General features: G+C 51.8%; 1 protein-coding gene across 1 annotated transcript; it reads left to right on the forward strand.

The window, feature by feature from the left end:
- Positions 1-13,180: 13,180 nt before the first annotated feature.
- Positions 13,181-14,131, forward strand: LOC142827345 (olfactory receptor 52B2-like). The gene has a single exon (XM_075922374.1). The coding sequence runs from the start codon at positions 13,181-13,183 to the stop codon at positions 14,129-14,131; it is 951 nt and encodes a 316-aa protein (XP_075778489.1).
- Positions 14,132-14,202: the final 71 nt, after the last annotated feature.

Genomic DNA, 14,202 nt, shown 5'->3' on the forward strand with positions numbered 1-14,202 from the left:
TGGAGGTTTTACACAGGTATCCCACTCAAGGGAAAGATTCTTCCTAAACCCCCACAGTTAGAGCTGGCTTGTCCGTGGAAGCAGGAAGGTTTCATTCCCTGCTACATATACACTTAACCCTCATTGCTATAAAAGTGTATACTCTCCTCTCCGTTCATCTCCACTCTCTTCTGTACCCTGCTCACATTGTGCCCGGGAGTTCCAACATCTCATTGTGCTGTGCAAGAATAGTTGATGCTTTGCGCTGTGCTGCTAATCCTGCCCTCTTCCCAGTGCTGATATTTTACATGTGAAATCTCCTCCTGCCTAGCATGGATAGATCGCCTGGCATAAAGAACCCCACCTAGATAGAGAACTTTGGAAACGTAAGGCTTCTATTACTTGTTGTACCAGGTACTTGCCATGTCCGGGGAGACTTTACTGAGTTTGCAGACCACAATGATTCATGTATGTACCTCTGTTGACTAAATTAACCACAACCCACTTTTATCAAGAGCTCTGTGTCCTTCCATGTTGTACTACTATGGGAAACACGGTTCCTTTCGGCAGCATCTGGGACTACCGTGGACTGAACTAGTGGTTTTGCATTGAAATTGAGCTCATACATGTTGCCAGCATTGTAAGAGTACCAGTACATGACATTCTTCTGCACAGTCATCCACTGTCTTACACACATGGAATTCTGTTCGCCAGATGGTTTTTGTACAGCAGCGGATTGCCGCACAACTGGGAAAGCCTGGAACATTTCAGCCATTTTGCTGTGATGTGACACTCCAAATTCTTTGAGAAAATGGGCATATGATCTGCCTGTGACAGAAATGAGATATGCTGTATGCCAGGTAACTCATGTAAAGTGTCACGGGAAAGGTTGTGATTTACTGAACGTGACAGTCCTATTTGTATGCCTGTCTCATTTCTGCATTTGAAGTGAGGCATTTTGACTACATATCATAGTGAATACTAATGGGAAGGGGTTAGGTTTAGAAGATAAAATAAAAAAAGAGCACGTTAAAAAGTCATCTAGAAAGGTTAAATGCTTTCAAGTCACCAGGGCCTGATGAAATGCATCCTAGAATAGTGACGGAGAATTTGAATCCGAGGGTTCGGATGGGGGTCCAAAACCCCTAGCATATCAATTTCAGGAACCCTTCTTAAGCAACCAGCTTTATTCAGGAATGCATTCAAGGGCAAAAATCTCCAGGATACTCTCAGGAAAGTTTCACAACTTCCCAAGCAAAGGGAAATGTCTTTTGTACTATCTTACATGGTAATCACCCCTTTCCTACTGACCACCTATAGTTACACACATACACAGGTCATGCCCTCTGCACCAAATCCCCTCCAATCATTACTTACCCCATCACATTCCCTTCTTTGGCCTAACAACAGGTTCATAACAGTAAAACAGGTTTATACCAGTTTCACCTATGGCCAAGCATGAACCCGTTTCCAAAGACCAGGCTTAAAATCCAGGTCTCACAGAGGTCATACTAACAAATTAATTTTATCCTTAAATACCCAAGGAGCTGATAAAGGAGGTATATGAGCCTCTAGCTATCATCTTTGGAAAATCAAGGCAGACAGGAGAGATTCCAGAAGACTGGGAAAGGGCAAATCTAGTGCCCATTTATAAAAAGGGAAATAAGAACAACCCACGAAACTACAGACTTGTTAGTTTAACTTCTGTGCCAGGGAAGATAACGGAGTAAGTAATTAAGGAAATCATCTGTAAACACTTGGAAGGTGGCAAGCTGATAGGGAACAGCCAGCATTAGTTTGTAAAGAAGAAATCATGTCAAACCAATCTGATAGCTTTTTTGATAGGATAATGAGTCTTTTGGATAAGGGAGGAGTGGTGGGTGTGGTATAACTAGACTTTAGTAAGGCATTTGATAAGGTTTGTACACTAATGCGAGAAGCCTGGGCAACAAGCAGGAAGAACTGGAGGCCCTGGCCCAGGCCAAGAAATATGATTTAATTGGGATAACAGAGACTTGGTGGGATGACTCGCATGACTGGAGCGCTGTCATGGAAGGGTATAGATTGTTCAGGAAGAATAGGCAGGGGAGAAAAGGAGGAGGAGTTGCACTATATGTAAGAGAGCACTATGATTGCTCTGAACTCCAGTATAAAGAGGGAGAAAAACTTGTTGAAAGTCTATGGGTCAGGTTTAAAGGAGCAAACAGCAGTGATGTTGTGGTTGGTGTCTGCTACAGGCCACCGAACCAGGTGGATGAGGTAGATGAGGCTTTCTTCGAACAACTGAGCGAAGCTTCTAGATCGCAGGCCCTGGTTCTCATGGGGGACTTTAATCACCCTGACATCTGTTGGGAAACCAATACGGCAGTACACAGGCAATCCAGGAAGTTTTTGGAGAATGTTGGGGATAACTTCTTGGTACAAGTGCTGAAGGATCCGACCAGGGGCCGTGCACAGCTTGACCTTCTCCTCACAAACAGGGAGGAACTAATAGGGGACGTAGAGGTGGGTGACAACCTGGGAAGCAGTGATCATGAGATGGTAGATTTCAGGATCCTGACCAAAGGAAGAAAAGAGAGTAGTAAAATACACACCTTGGACTTCAAAAAAGCAGATTTTGACTCCCTCAGAGATCTGATGGAAAGAATCCCCTGGAATGTTAACATGAAGGGGAAAGGAGTCCAGGACAGCTGGCAGTATTTTAAAGAAGCCTTATTGAAGGCACAGAAAGAAACCATCCCGACACGTAGCAAGAGAGGCAAACCTGGTAGGAGACCGGATTGGCTTACAGGGGAAATCCTTGGTGTACTTAAGCACAAAAAGGAAGCTTACAGAAAGTGGAAACTTGGACAAATGACTAGGGAGGAGCTTAAATGTATAGTTCGAGAATGCCGGGGGGTTATCAGGAAGGCGAAAGCGCAAATGGAGTTGCGACTGGCTAAGGATGTGAAGGATAACAAGAAAGGTTTCTACAGGCATGTCAACAAAAAGAAGGTGATCAGAGAGGGTGTGCAGTCCCTAATGGATGAAGGAGGTAACCTAGTGACAGAGGATGTGGGGAAAGCTGAAGAACTCAATGCTTTCTTTGCCTCTGTATTCACGGACAAGGTCGGCTCCTGGACTCCTGTGCTAAGCGACGCAAGATGGGAAGAAGATGGACAGCCCTTGGTGGGTAAAGAACAGGTTAGGAACTATTTAGAAAATCTAAACGTACACAAATCCATGGGTCCAGACTTAATGCACCCAAGGGTACTGAAGGAGTTGGCAAATGTCATTGAGGAGCCTTTGGCCATTATCTTTGAAAAGTCGTGGAGATCGGGCGAAATCCCGGATGATTGGAAAAAGGCAAATGTAGTGCCCATCTTCAAAAAAGGGAAGAAGGACGATCCAGGGAACTATAGGCCGGTCAGTCTTACCTCGGTTCCTGGAAAAATCATGGAAGGGATCCTAAAGGAATCCATTTTGAGACACTTGAATGAGAGGAAAGTGATCAGGAATAGTCAGCATGGATTCACAAAGGGCAAGTCGTGCTTGACCAATCTGATTAGCTTCTATGATGAGGTAACTGGCTCAGTGGACATGGGAAAGTCAGTGGATGTTATATACCTTGACTTTAGCAAGGCTTTTGATACGGTCTCCCACAATATTCTTGCCAGCAAGTTAAGGGAATGCGGATTGGATAAATGGACGGTAAGATGGATAGAAAGATGGCTAGAAGGCCGGGCCCAGCGGGTAGTGATCAACGGTTCGATGTCAGGATGGCGGTCGGTTTCTAGTGGAGTGCCCCAAGGTTCGGTTCTAGGACCGGTTTTGTTCAATATCTTTATTAATGACCTGGATGAGGGGATAGATTGCACCCTCAGCAAGTTTGCAGATGACACTATGCTAGGGGGAGAGGTAGATACGCTTAAGGGCAGAGATAGGGTCCAGAGTGACTTAGACAAATTGGAGGATTGGGCCACTAGAAATCTCATGAGATTCAACAAAGACAAGTGTAGAGTCCTGCACTTGGGACGGAAGAATCCCAAGCATAGTTACAGGCTGGGGACCAACCAGTTAAGTAGTAGTTCTGCAGAAAAGGACCTGGGGGTTACAGTGGATGAGAAGCTAGATATGAGTCAACAGTGTACCCTTGTAGCCAAGAAGGCTAATGGCATATTAGGATGCATTAAGAGGAGCATTGCCAGCAGATCCAGAGATGTCATTATTCCCCTTTATTCGGCTTTGGTGAGGCCACATCTGGAGTACTGTGTCCAGTTCTGGGCCCCCCACTACAAAAAGGATGCGGACGCATTGGAGAGGGTCCAGCGGAGGGCAACCAAAATGATTAGGGGTCTGGAGCATATGACCTACGAGGAGAGGCTGAGGGATTTGGGTCTGTTTAGTCTGCAGAAGCGAAGAGTGAGGGGGGACTTGATAGCAGCCTTCAACTTCCTGAAGGGAGGTTCCAAAGAGGATGGAGAGAGGCTGTTCTCAGTAGTGACAGATGGCAGAACAAGGAGCAATGGTCTCAAGTTGTGGTGGGAGAGGTCCAGATTGGATATTAGGAAAAACTATTTTACTAGGAGGGTAGTGAAGCATTGGAATGGGTTACCTAGGGAAGTAGTGGAGTCTCCATCCCTAGAGGTGTTTACGTCTCGGCTTGACAAAGCCCTGGCCGGGTTGATTTAGATGGGATTGGTCCTGCCTAGAGCGGAGGGCTGGACTTGACGACCTTCTGAGGTCTCTTCCAGTTCTGATTCTATGATAAGGGGATGGTTGGATGAAATAACATGATCTTGGTAACTAATTGACCATTCATTTCCAGTTGGAAATAGGTCAATGGAGGGATGATATGAGTTGCTATAGGGAACTTTCTGGGTGTCTGGCTGGTGAGTCTTGCCCACATGCTCAGGGTTTAGCTGATCGCCATATTTGGGGTCAGGAAGGAATTTTCCTCCAGGGTAGATTGGCAGAGGCCCTGGAGGTTTTTCGCCTTCCTCTGTAGCATTGGGCACAGATCACAGCTGAAGGACTCTCTGCATGTTGGGGCCTTCAAAGTATTGGAAGGCTTCAATATCTGAGACATAGGTGAGAGGATTATTCTAAGAGGGGTGGGTGAGATTCTGTGGCCTGCACTGTGCAGGGGGTCAGACTAGATGATCATAATGGTCCCTTCTGACCTTAAAGTCTATGAGTCTATGAGTCTATGAGTCTCGCATGATATTCTCATCAATAGACTAGGCAAATACAACTTAGATGGGGCTACTATAAGGTGGGTGTATAACTGGGTGGATAATCGTACTCAGAGAGTAGTTATTAATGGTTCTCAATACTGCTGAAAAGGAATAACAAGTGGGATTCAGCAGGGGTCTGTTTTGGGACCAGGTCCCTTCAATAACTTCATCAACAATTTTTATATTGGCATAGAAAATATGCTTATTAAGTTTGCAGATGATACCAAGCTGAAAGGGGTTGCGACTGCTCTGGAGGATAGGGTCATAATTCAAAATGATCGGGATAAGTTGGAGAAATGGTCTGAATAAACAGGATGAGGTTTAATAAAGAGAAATGCAAAGTGCTCCACTGAGGAAGGGACAATCAGTTTCAAACATACAGAATGGGAAGCGACTGTCTAGGAAGGAGTATGGCAGAAAGGGATCTAGGAGTTATACTGGACCACAAGCTGAATATGAGTCAGCAGTGTGATGCTGTTGCAAAAACAGCATTAAGAGGTGTATTGTGAGCAAGACACAAGACACGATAAGTCATTCTTCCGCTTTACTCTGCGCTGGTTAGGCCTCAGTTGGAGTATTGTATCCATTTCTGGGCACCACATTTCAAGAAAGATGTGGAGAAATTGGAGAGAGTCCAGAGAAGAGCAACAAGAATGATGAAAGGTCTAGAGAACATAACCTATGAAGGAAGGCTGCAAGAATTGGGTTTGTTTAGTTTAGAAGAGAGAAGACTGAGGGGGGACATGATAGCCGTTTTCAGGTATCTAAAAGGGTGTCATTAGGAGGAGGGAGAAAACTTGTTCATCTTGGCCTCTGAGGACAGAACAAGAAGCAATGAGCTTAAACTGCAGAAATGGAGGTTTAGGTTGGACATTAGGAAAAAATTCCTAACTGTCAGGGTGGTCAAGTACTGTTTTAATTGCTCAGGGAGGTTGTGGAATCTCCAGCATGGGAGATATTTAAGAGTAGGTTAGATAAATGTCTATCAGGGATGGTCTAGACAGTATTTGGTCCTGCCATGAGGGCAGGGGACTGGACTCGATGACCTCTCAAGGTCCCTTCCAGTCCTAGTATTCTCTGATTCTATGATTCTATTTGTAGTTCAGCTGTGCTACTTTGGGTATAAGCTGATACGATCATCCCTCTTGGATGGCTTCACTTTTCTTCGGTGATGTGGGGGCCATCAAACAAAGGGCTCCTGCCTTATGGAAAACCGATTTAAGGCAGCAGTGGAAGAAATCAAGGTCTTCAGTTTGGGTCTCTTCTGCCTCCCATCCAAAGCGAGAGTTGAGAAGAGCTGGGAAGAAAAGGATTGGAACTGAGGGCTATAGGGAAAAATATGAGAACTGAGAGGGAGAAATTCAATTGTCTGAATATTCCAGCACTTTAGTTGAAGTAGAATGGCAGGGGGCCAGGAGATCCAATGAAAACACAGTGTGGGCTGATGAATGGTAATCTTCCTCTTCATCTTGTGTGTCCAGAGAGAGACCCCAGAAGAAACGGTGAGGAGCTGGGGACCCACAAATTGAGAATCCAGTGGTGTCCACCCTTAGGCTGTGTCCAGACTCAGGGGTTTTTTCGAAAAAAGTAGCCTTTTTTCGAAAAAACTTCACCTGCGTCTAGACTGCAGCCGCGTTCTTTCGAAATTAAATCGAAAGAATGCGGCTTTTCTTTCGACGGTTGTAAACCTAATTCCACAAGGAAGAACGCCTTCTTTCGAAAGTGCTCTTTCGAAAGAAGGCGTTCTTGAAAGCAAACAGGCTTGTTAGAAAGAGAGCATCCAGACTCACTGGGTGCTTTCTTTCGAAAAAGCGGCTTGCTTTTTCGAAATTCCGCGTGCAGTCTAGACGCTCTCTTTCGAAAGAGGCTCTTTCGAAAGTATCTTTCGAAAGAGCCTCTTTCAAAAGAGGCTTGCAGTCTAGACATAGCCTTAGGGAAAGACTAAGTCTAGAAAGTACAGGTATATGAGCAGAACAGGGGCTGTTTTCTCAAATGCGATCAGATGATTGCGATCAGATGATGTCACCGCATATAACACACACCTCACAAGCAACACACACACATTCACCACACACAAACACACACACACACACACACCCCACACACTCACCACACATGTATACACACACACCACACACCAGATACAACACACACGTCACACCCACGCCTACCACACCCACACTGATATATCACACACACATTCCGGAAACAGACTCATAAACCACAAACACTCTCACCCTCCACACACACTATACACACACACACACACACACACTCTCACACACACCACAAACATACCACAAACACTTCTATCATTCGCTTTCCTCTTTGAAAACTGCACACAGGACGACATGTCAAGGAGAGCAGACCTGAGGGAAGATGCGAGAAAACCTTCCACCTGCCTGAACCCTACAACACCAACCGGCTTTATTGGGTTCCCTTTTTCCCTGTCCTGAGACATCTGCCGACCGCTGCTGTGAACACGGAGAACATGGCACCGTGATCCCCTCTTACTTGTAGTGCCCGAGTTCAGTTCCCTGTGTGTTGGTTCTGGCTTCTTGCAACTGTTTCACTGTGACAACCGGATTTGGGTTGTACAGTATTAAATAAAGTTGTTCTTGTACCAGCCACCCTGCGTTAGACTGAACTGACAACCGGTGACAGAGATACGGGGCAGGTGAAGAGGCTGAGGAGACCAAGTCCCTGACTAACAAAAGGAGGGGTATTATTGACTCTGACCACTAGGCCCCATTGTCTTCGGCAAAGGGAGGAGTGTCATTGACTCTGGCCACTGGGCTTCACTGCCCTGAGGGAAGGGGGTGTGTTTATTGACTGGCCACCCTCTCTGCTAGGGACAAGCTCTGGTTATTGCCACTGAGCTTGAGAACAGATACACACGTGGAGTTGAGCCCCCTTTGCCAGGCCTCAGGGCCTAACCCCTTGTCCTAAGGGGCGAGGGCCTTGCCACTCTGTGACAACACTCAGCCCCATCCGCAGCCCTGGGGCAGGAAGCATTGGGAGGAGGTGGGGAAGGAGTGGGGGCAGGCAGGGGTAGGGGAGGGTCAGAGCAGAGGGGGAAGAGGTGGGAGGCGTTGGGGTGAAATGGGAGGTAACTTTTGGCAGGCCGAGGGGCAGGAGGAGCAGGGACAGGGGGCAGTTTTGGCAGAAGTGGAATGTGGCCTTGGGTAGAGTGGAGGAAGAGCGATGGGGCAGGCATGAGATTGGAGGAAGGGATGGAGCGGGGGAAGAGCATGGGGCAGCACAGGGTTCAAGCATCTAGGAGTGTATGACAGGCGGCACCCCTGGCTGTGAGGTGCCCCCTTTCATGCTCTGAGGTGCTGGCGCAGAGCCCCCCCTGACTGGGATTGGTCGATCTGCCACCTCCTTGAGCAGCTGCTATTTGACTCGGGCTGAGGTGGGCTTTGGGGTGTAGACCCCAAAGGGCTGAGAGGTTCAAGGGGTGGGAAGGGCTGTGCTGAGATCTTTGGGGTTCAAGTGGGGGCTTTGAGTGAGGCAGGGTTGCAGGCACAGGCTCTGGTCAGGGCATGCAGGAAGTAGCCATCCTGTCCCTCTTCCTGATGGGTGCTGGGGTGGTGGCCAGGGAGCTCCATGGGCTGCCCTCAATTAAAGGCACTGTCCCTGCAGCTCTTATTGGCTGAAGGGCCTCGTCAATGGGAGCTGCAGCCCCACCCCAGGGTGGGGACAGCACACGGAGCCTGTGTCTAGGACCGGGACGTGCCAGCCACTTCCAGGGCCAGAGAGCCAGGGCATGGGGCCTGTCTTACCCCGCTGCATGGCTGGCTGCACTCTTGGTGGCCCAGCTAGTAGTGCTGACTGGAGCTGTCCAGGTCCCTCTCTCACCATATGTCCGCTCAGAAACCAGTCACCTGGCAACCTGGCAACCGTGGGGGAACGGTGACTGGGAGAGGGAAGGGTGACTGGGAGACACTGCAGATGGCCAGGTGGACAGGGAAGTGCTGACCAGGGTCCAGGCAGGTGGCCCATCCCCTTGCCCAGTTAGTGGGCAGCAGCCAGGAGATGGGGATGGGGAAGGGCTGGAGCGACCTAGGGTTGGACAGGAGGCAAAGCAGCTATGATGGGAGCTCAGACCCGCAATGGAAGGGTGCTGGGTGATGGGGCAGGACCGAGGGAGCTGGGGCCCTCCCCTTGTCTGGAAGTAGATACCCCCAACCCATCCACATTTTCCTGGGGGGACCCTCCTGTATCCCTTTGTCCTCACCCTGAGGTCCCAGCCACTGGCCAGGGCAGCCTGAAGCCCAGCCAGGGGGCCTGCGCAGTCATGGGGTCTACATGGAGCCTCCACCTGCCTGTGGGTCAGTGCAATGAAATCAGCCCCCAGCCCGTGTCAGACTCTCAGCTGGTCTCAGGGGGTGGGTGGGTGGGAAGGGGGAGGATGTGGAACTCTGTGACAGCTCAAACCAGCTCCCTGCACGGCTCTCCCAGAACTTGGCTCTGGCCAGGGGCTGAGTCTTCAACCCCCAACGTAGCCACGCTAACAGCAGTTTTGGAGAGCGGTGGGTTGATTATCTTGGAGGGGGGGTGTTCAGGTGTAACCACCACCAGGTGGATTTGAACCTGGGCCCTCTGAAGCAGAGTACAGGAGCCGCTAGCCTCTGAGCTAAAAGCCAGCTGGCTCCCAGCCCACGCTGTAGAGGTCTCTTGATCTTAACTGTCGCATGGTCTAGGTGCCACTGCATGGTAACCACACTAGGTGTGTGGGTTACACTGGCAGGGAGCGGCGCTTGGCTACACCACAGGTTGGACACCCCCCAACTTTGGGGAATTAAGACCCTTCACGCTGGGGGATTCCATTGAACACGAGCGCGGGGCAGCTGCCCAACCGGCCTACCAAGAAGCTGCAGGGGAGTTAGAATGGCAGAGCAGGGCGTCCCGGGACACCCCGCAGGAGACAAACAGGCTGCCCCCCATGACGCGGGACCTGGAAGGCTACAGGCTGGCCTGTGGGCCTGGCCCAGGCATTTGTCGAGCAGGAAGTATCCCCACGCCCAAGACTACAGGCTGGAGGCTTAGAGGGTGAGTCCACCACACAGGCTGGCTGGGTTCATGACTGTGGTGACCCATTCACCACTGGGCTGCACACGGAGGAGGAGCCAGCACTAATCAGAGACAAAGCTGAGCAGGGCAGGGACAGGCACACAAATCCCCTGATCCCAGCCTGCCCCTGCCTGCGGCTGAGCTGGAAACTGCTCTGTGCCCAGGGCTCCCTGCTGGCTCCGACCCCGCTGGGACTCCCAGGCAGGCAGGATAAATGTCCCTGCCTCCGAGCCCCGGCCAGTGCGGTTCCTGACCCTGCAGCTCCCCACCTGGATCCCAGGCAGAGACTCCTCATCCCCGGCTGGGGCAGGAGCCCGGTGAGTGTTTGGGGGGGGGGAGGCCTGCATGGCTGCTCCCCTGCTGAGAAAGGTGCCCTCTCGTGTCATCAGTGGGACCTGAGCTCGCCACGGACCCAGCCCAGGAGAACTCTCCATGATCCCTGGTGTCCCTGGGAACGAGGGGCAGATCAGGAGGAGCTGGATGGCGCCCGCAGGGGAAGGAAAGGCAGGGGAAGCACAGAGCAGGTTGCCAGGGGCACAAGTCTCGGTTTCCCTTCCTGAGAGCCCAGAGCAGGGCCGGGCAGAGGCACCAGCATTTCCTACCCTGAGCCCCAATGACTCCGCTACGAAATGCGAATGGACACAGACACGGGGGCAGGGCTGGAGGCAGCAGAGAGGGCGGGTGCATGGACAGACAGGCAGGGACAGACGGACGCTCTGTAGTTACTCTGTGCTGGGAGGGAAGCTGCAATTCTTATGGAGCAGCCGACGTCTCCGCTCCCAAACCCTGCATCAGGGCTGCCGGGAGCTGGGCCTGCCTTGGGGGTCTGGGAAAAGGCTGCCCAGGGACACAACTGAAGCAGTGAGAAGGGCTGGGGTGAGCGGCAGGGCTTCTGCAGGCAGGAGAAAGGCCCCAGGGACTTGGCGTCCAGGTACATAAGCAGGGAGGCGCCTGGCGCCCAGGCAGGGTTTGCAATAGAACGTCCCTGCCTGGGGCACTCGGCCATTTCCAGACCTGGTGGATGGAGGAGCCCATGGGGGGCGAGGGGCATTTGTGCTGGAGGTTCCTGCTCAGCTGTTACCCTGGAGAGTCTCCCAGGTGTGTCCGAGCTGGGCCCGGCTGTGCCCCCAGGGAGCCCTCACTGACTAGCTGCTGGCCTGGGGCAGCGAGTTAAAACAGCAAAGTGCAACGTGCGGCTCCTTCTAACGGGGCTATCCAGCCTGGGTCCGAGTAGGGTCCATTTTGACCAGCCTGCCCCTGCACTCGGGAGCAGCACCAGGGCTACAGGGAAGAGCAGGAAACACCAGCAGGGGCATATGTGAGTGAATGTGACACGCAGTCATCAGCCATCGGTTGCAACGGGGAGTGGGAGGTTTTGTCTCTCTTCAGGGGCCTCCCTCTGGTGCTGGGAGGGGACCCGGACCCGGCCTTCCTTAGGGCTGACACACAGGGAACTTTGCCGGGGGGGGGGGGGGGTGTAATAACCTGAACATGGCCGGGGTTCCTTTGAGCCATTGCTCTAGGCTGAGCTGCGGAGGGAGTGTTCAGTGTGCAGGCTGCGTAGGAGAGAGGGCTACTCCAACCCTCTCTCCCCACCACAGCTTGGGGCCAGGTGATCTCATTTTCATGGCAGCTGCAGATCCGACAGGCACAGCTGGGAGAGCCGGGCATGTCCCCCACAGAGGCAAGTCCAGGATCATGTGCGTCCTGATTTACTCAGCCAAAATGAGGACGGGAGCAAAACATGTACTCTCCATCCTCCCCTCACAGAGCGGTACTTCCAGCAGTGATCCCATGTGGAGGAGGTATAGCTTCAGCCTCGCCTGCCCACGGCAAAGGAAGTGTGGGGCTGTGAGTCTTGGAGCAGGACCTGTCCTGAACGAGAGGTGGAGGCGCCTTTTCAAGTGAGTCTGTTGCTTTTCTGTTCGGTGTTCAGAGGAACAATCCCTTCTCGGGCACTTCCTGTTTTCTCCACACAGGAAACCGCTGACCTTGCTGTAAGTAGTGGGAAAAGGAATCTGCCTACCAAATGTGGTGGTGCTGGCTCCACTCATTTTGGAGGAGCTCTTTGCCAGACAGACAGATGGACAGACACACCCTCTGAAATATATCATACAATATTATACTTTAGGGGGAACGGCCAATGATTCACATTTGCTAAATTTCCACGGGCTGTGCGCAGGGTTAGCAGGATTGATCCTGCTGCTGGCCAAGCAGAGCTGCAGAAAGATCAATGGGTGATGGACATGACAAGGACCCAGAGGTCCAGTGAACAGGAGCGCCCAGCGCAGAGGTGGGGCCAAACGTGCTCGGGGGGCTCTATGGCCGGGGACTGTCCGTAGGCGCAGGGAGATTCTATCCCTGTTGTGTCTGGGGCCGGTCCAGCCACCGCTGGGATCCTGGGACCAGTCCTGTGTCCCCAGGCTCTGAATCCATTAGTGCCCCTTTCTGCACTGAGGCACCTCTGAGTGGCCGCTGTGTTCGTGGGCTCTGCAGCTCCCCGGGGGGTTCAGCATCTCTCCATGGCAAAGTAGGGAGCAGGGCCAGAAATGGAGCAATAAATTATCCTGGTGCTCGAGTAACTAAAAGGTCCATAATAGCTTCCGGATGTGTTCCAGATCTGAGGGAGGCCGGCTTCACGGGCTGTGCTCTCTGAGACTCTCCGCCTGGCCCTGCCTGCTCTGTGGCTGGTTTGTCGAGTGGTCACCTCTGAGCTCAAAGCTCCTGACAGGTCCCTGTCACTGGCTCCAGCTCTGCCCTGCGCAGCTCTGAGTGCAGCTCTCGCAGCTGGGATGCAGGGAGTGAGTGGGAAGTGAGAAGTGAGTGTGAGGTAGCGGGATCCCAGCAGGCACTGACCTTGTCTCTGCTTCCAGCCGGGACCAGCACCCAAGCGGAGCCCTCAGCACCCCATGGCCGCGCCCAACAGCACAACGTTCAGTCACCTCAGCTTCGTCCTGGTCGGCATCCCGGGCCTGGAGCCCTGGCACTCCTGGATCTCCATCCCTTTCTCGCTGATGTACACGGCGGCTGTTCTGGGGAACTGTGGTCTCCTCCTGCTCATCACCACCCAGAGCAGGCTGCACGAGCCCATGTTCATTTTCCTCTCCATGCTGGCGGTGGCCGACTTACTGATATCCACCTGCACCGTGCCCAGCACGCTGGCCATCTTCTGGTTTGGACCCAAGGCCATTTCCTTCAGTGCCTGCCTCACCCAGGTGTTCTTTGTGCACTTTCTGTTTGTTGCTGAGTCGGCCGTCCTGCTGGCCATGGGGTTCGATCGGTACGTCGCCGTCTGCGACCCCCTGAGGTACACGACTGTCCTCACCAACGAGAAGATCGGGAAAATAGCCACGGCCATTGTCGTCAGAAGTTTTTGTATAATTGTTCCCCAAGTCTTTATGATCAAACGGCTGCCCTTCTGCGCAAGCAACGTCATCCAGCACTCCTACTGTGAGCACATCGCGGTGGCCAGGCTGGCCTGTGCGGACATCTCTCTCAATATCTGGTATGGCTTTGCAGTGCCTATTGTAACCCTTATGCTCGATGTTGTGTTTATCGCTGTGTCTTATGTGCTGATCCTCAGGGCTGTCTTCAAGCTACCCACCAAAGACGCCCGACACAAACCTCTCAGCACTTGCGGCTCCCACGTCTGTATCATTCTCTTATTTTACATCCCTGCCTTTTTCACTTTCCTAGCCCACCGCTTTGGCCCCAATATCCCTAAACACATTCACATCCTGCTGGCCGATCTCTACGTGGTCGTCCCCCCCATGCTAAACCCCATTCTTTACGGGATGAAAACCAAGCAGCTGCAGAAGCAAATAGGTTACCTGTTGTCTCTGAAGTGGAAATGGTGCTGAATCCAGTGCAATGTGACTTACTATCTGGCTTCTTCCACATGGCAAAGAGAGGGCCCCTTGGCTCCAAAACA

This window comes from Pelodiscus sinensis, chromosome 1 (assembly GCF_049634645.1).
Source record: "Pelodiscus sinensis isolate JC-2024 chromosome 1, ASM4963464v1, whole genome shotgun sequence".
Lineage (NCBI taxonomy): Eukaryota > Metazoa > Chordata > Testudines > Trionychidae > Pelodiscus > Pelodiscus sinensis.

What these genes read in the sequence shown, in the direction of transcription:
- LOC142827345 (XM_075922374.1), top strand. Translation starts at nt 13,181, where the DNA reads ATGGCCGCGCCCAACAGCACAACGTTCAGTCACCTCAGCTTCGTCCTG.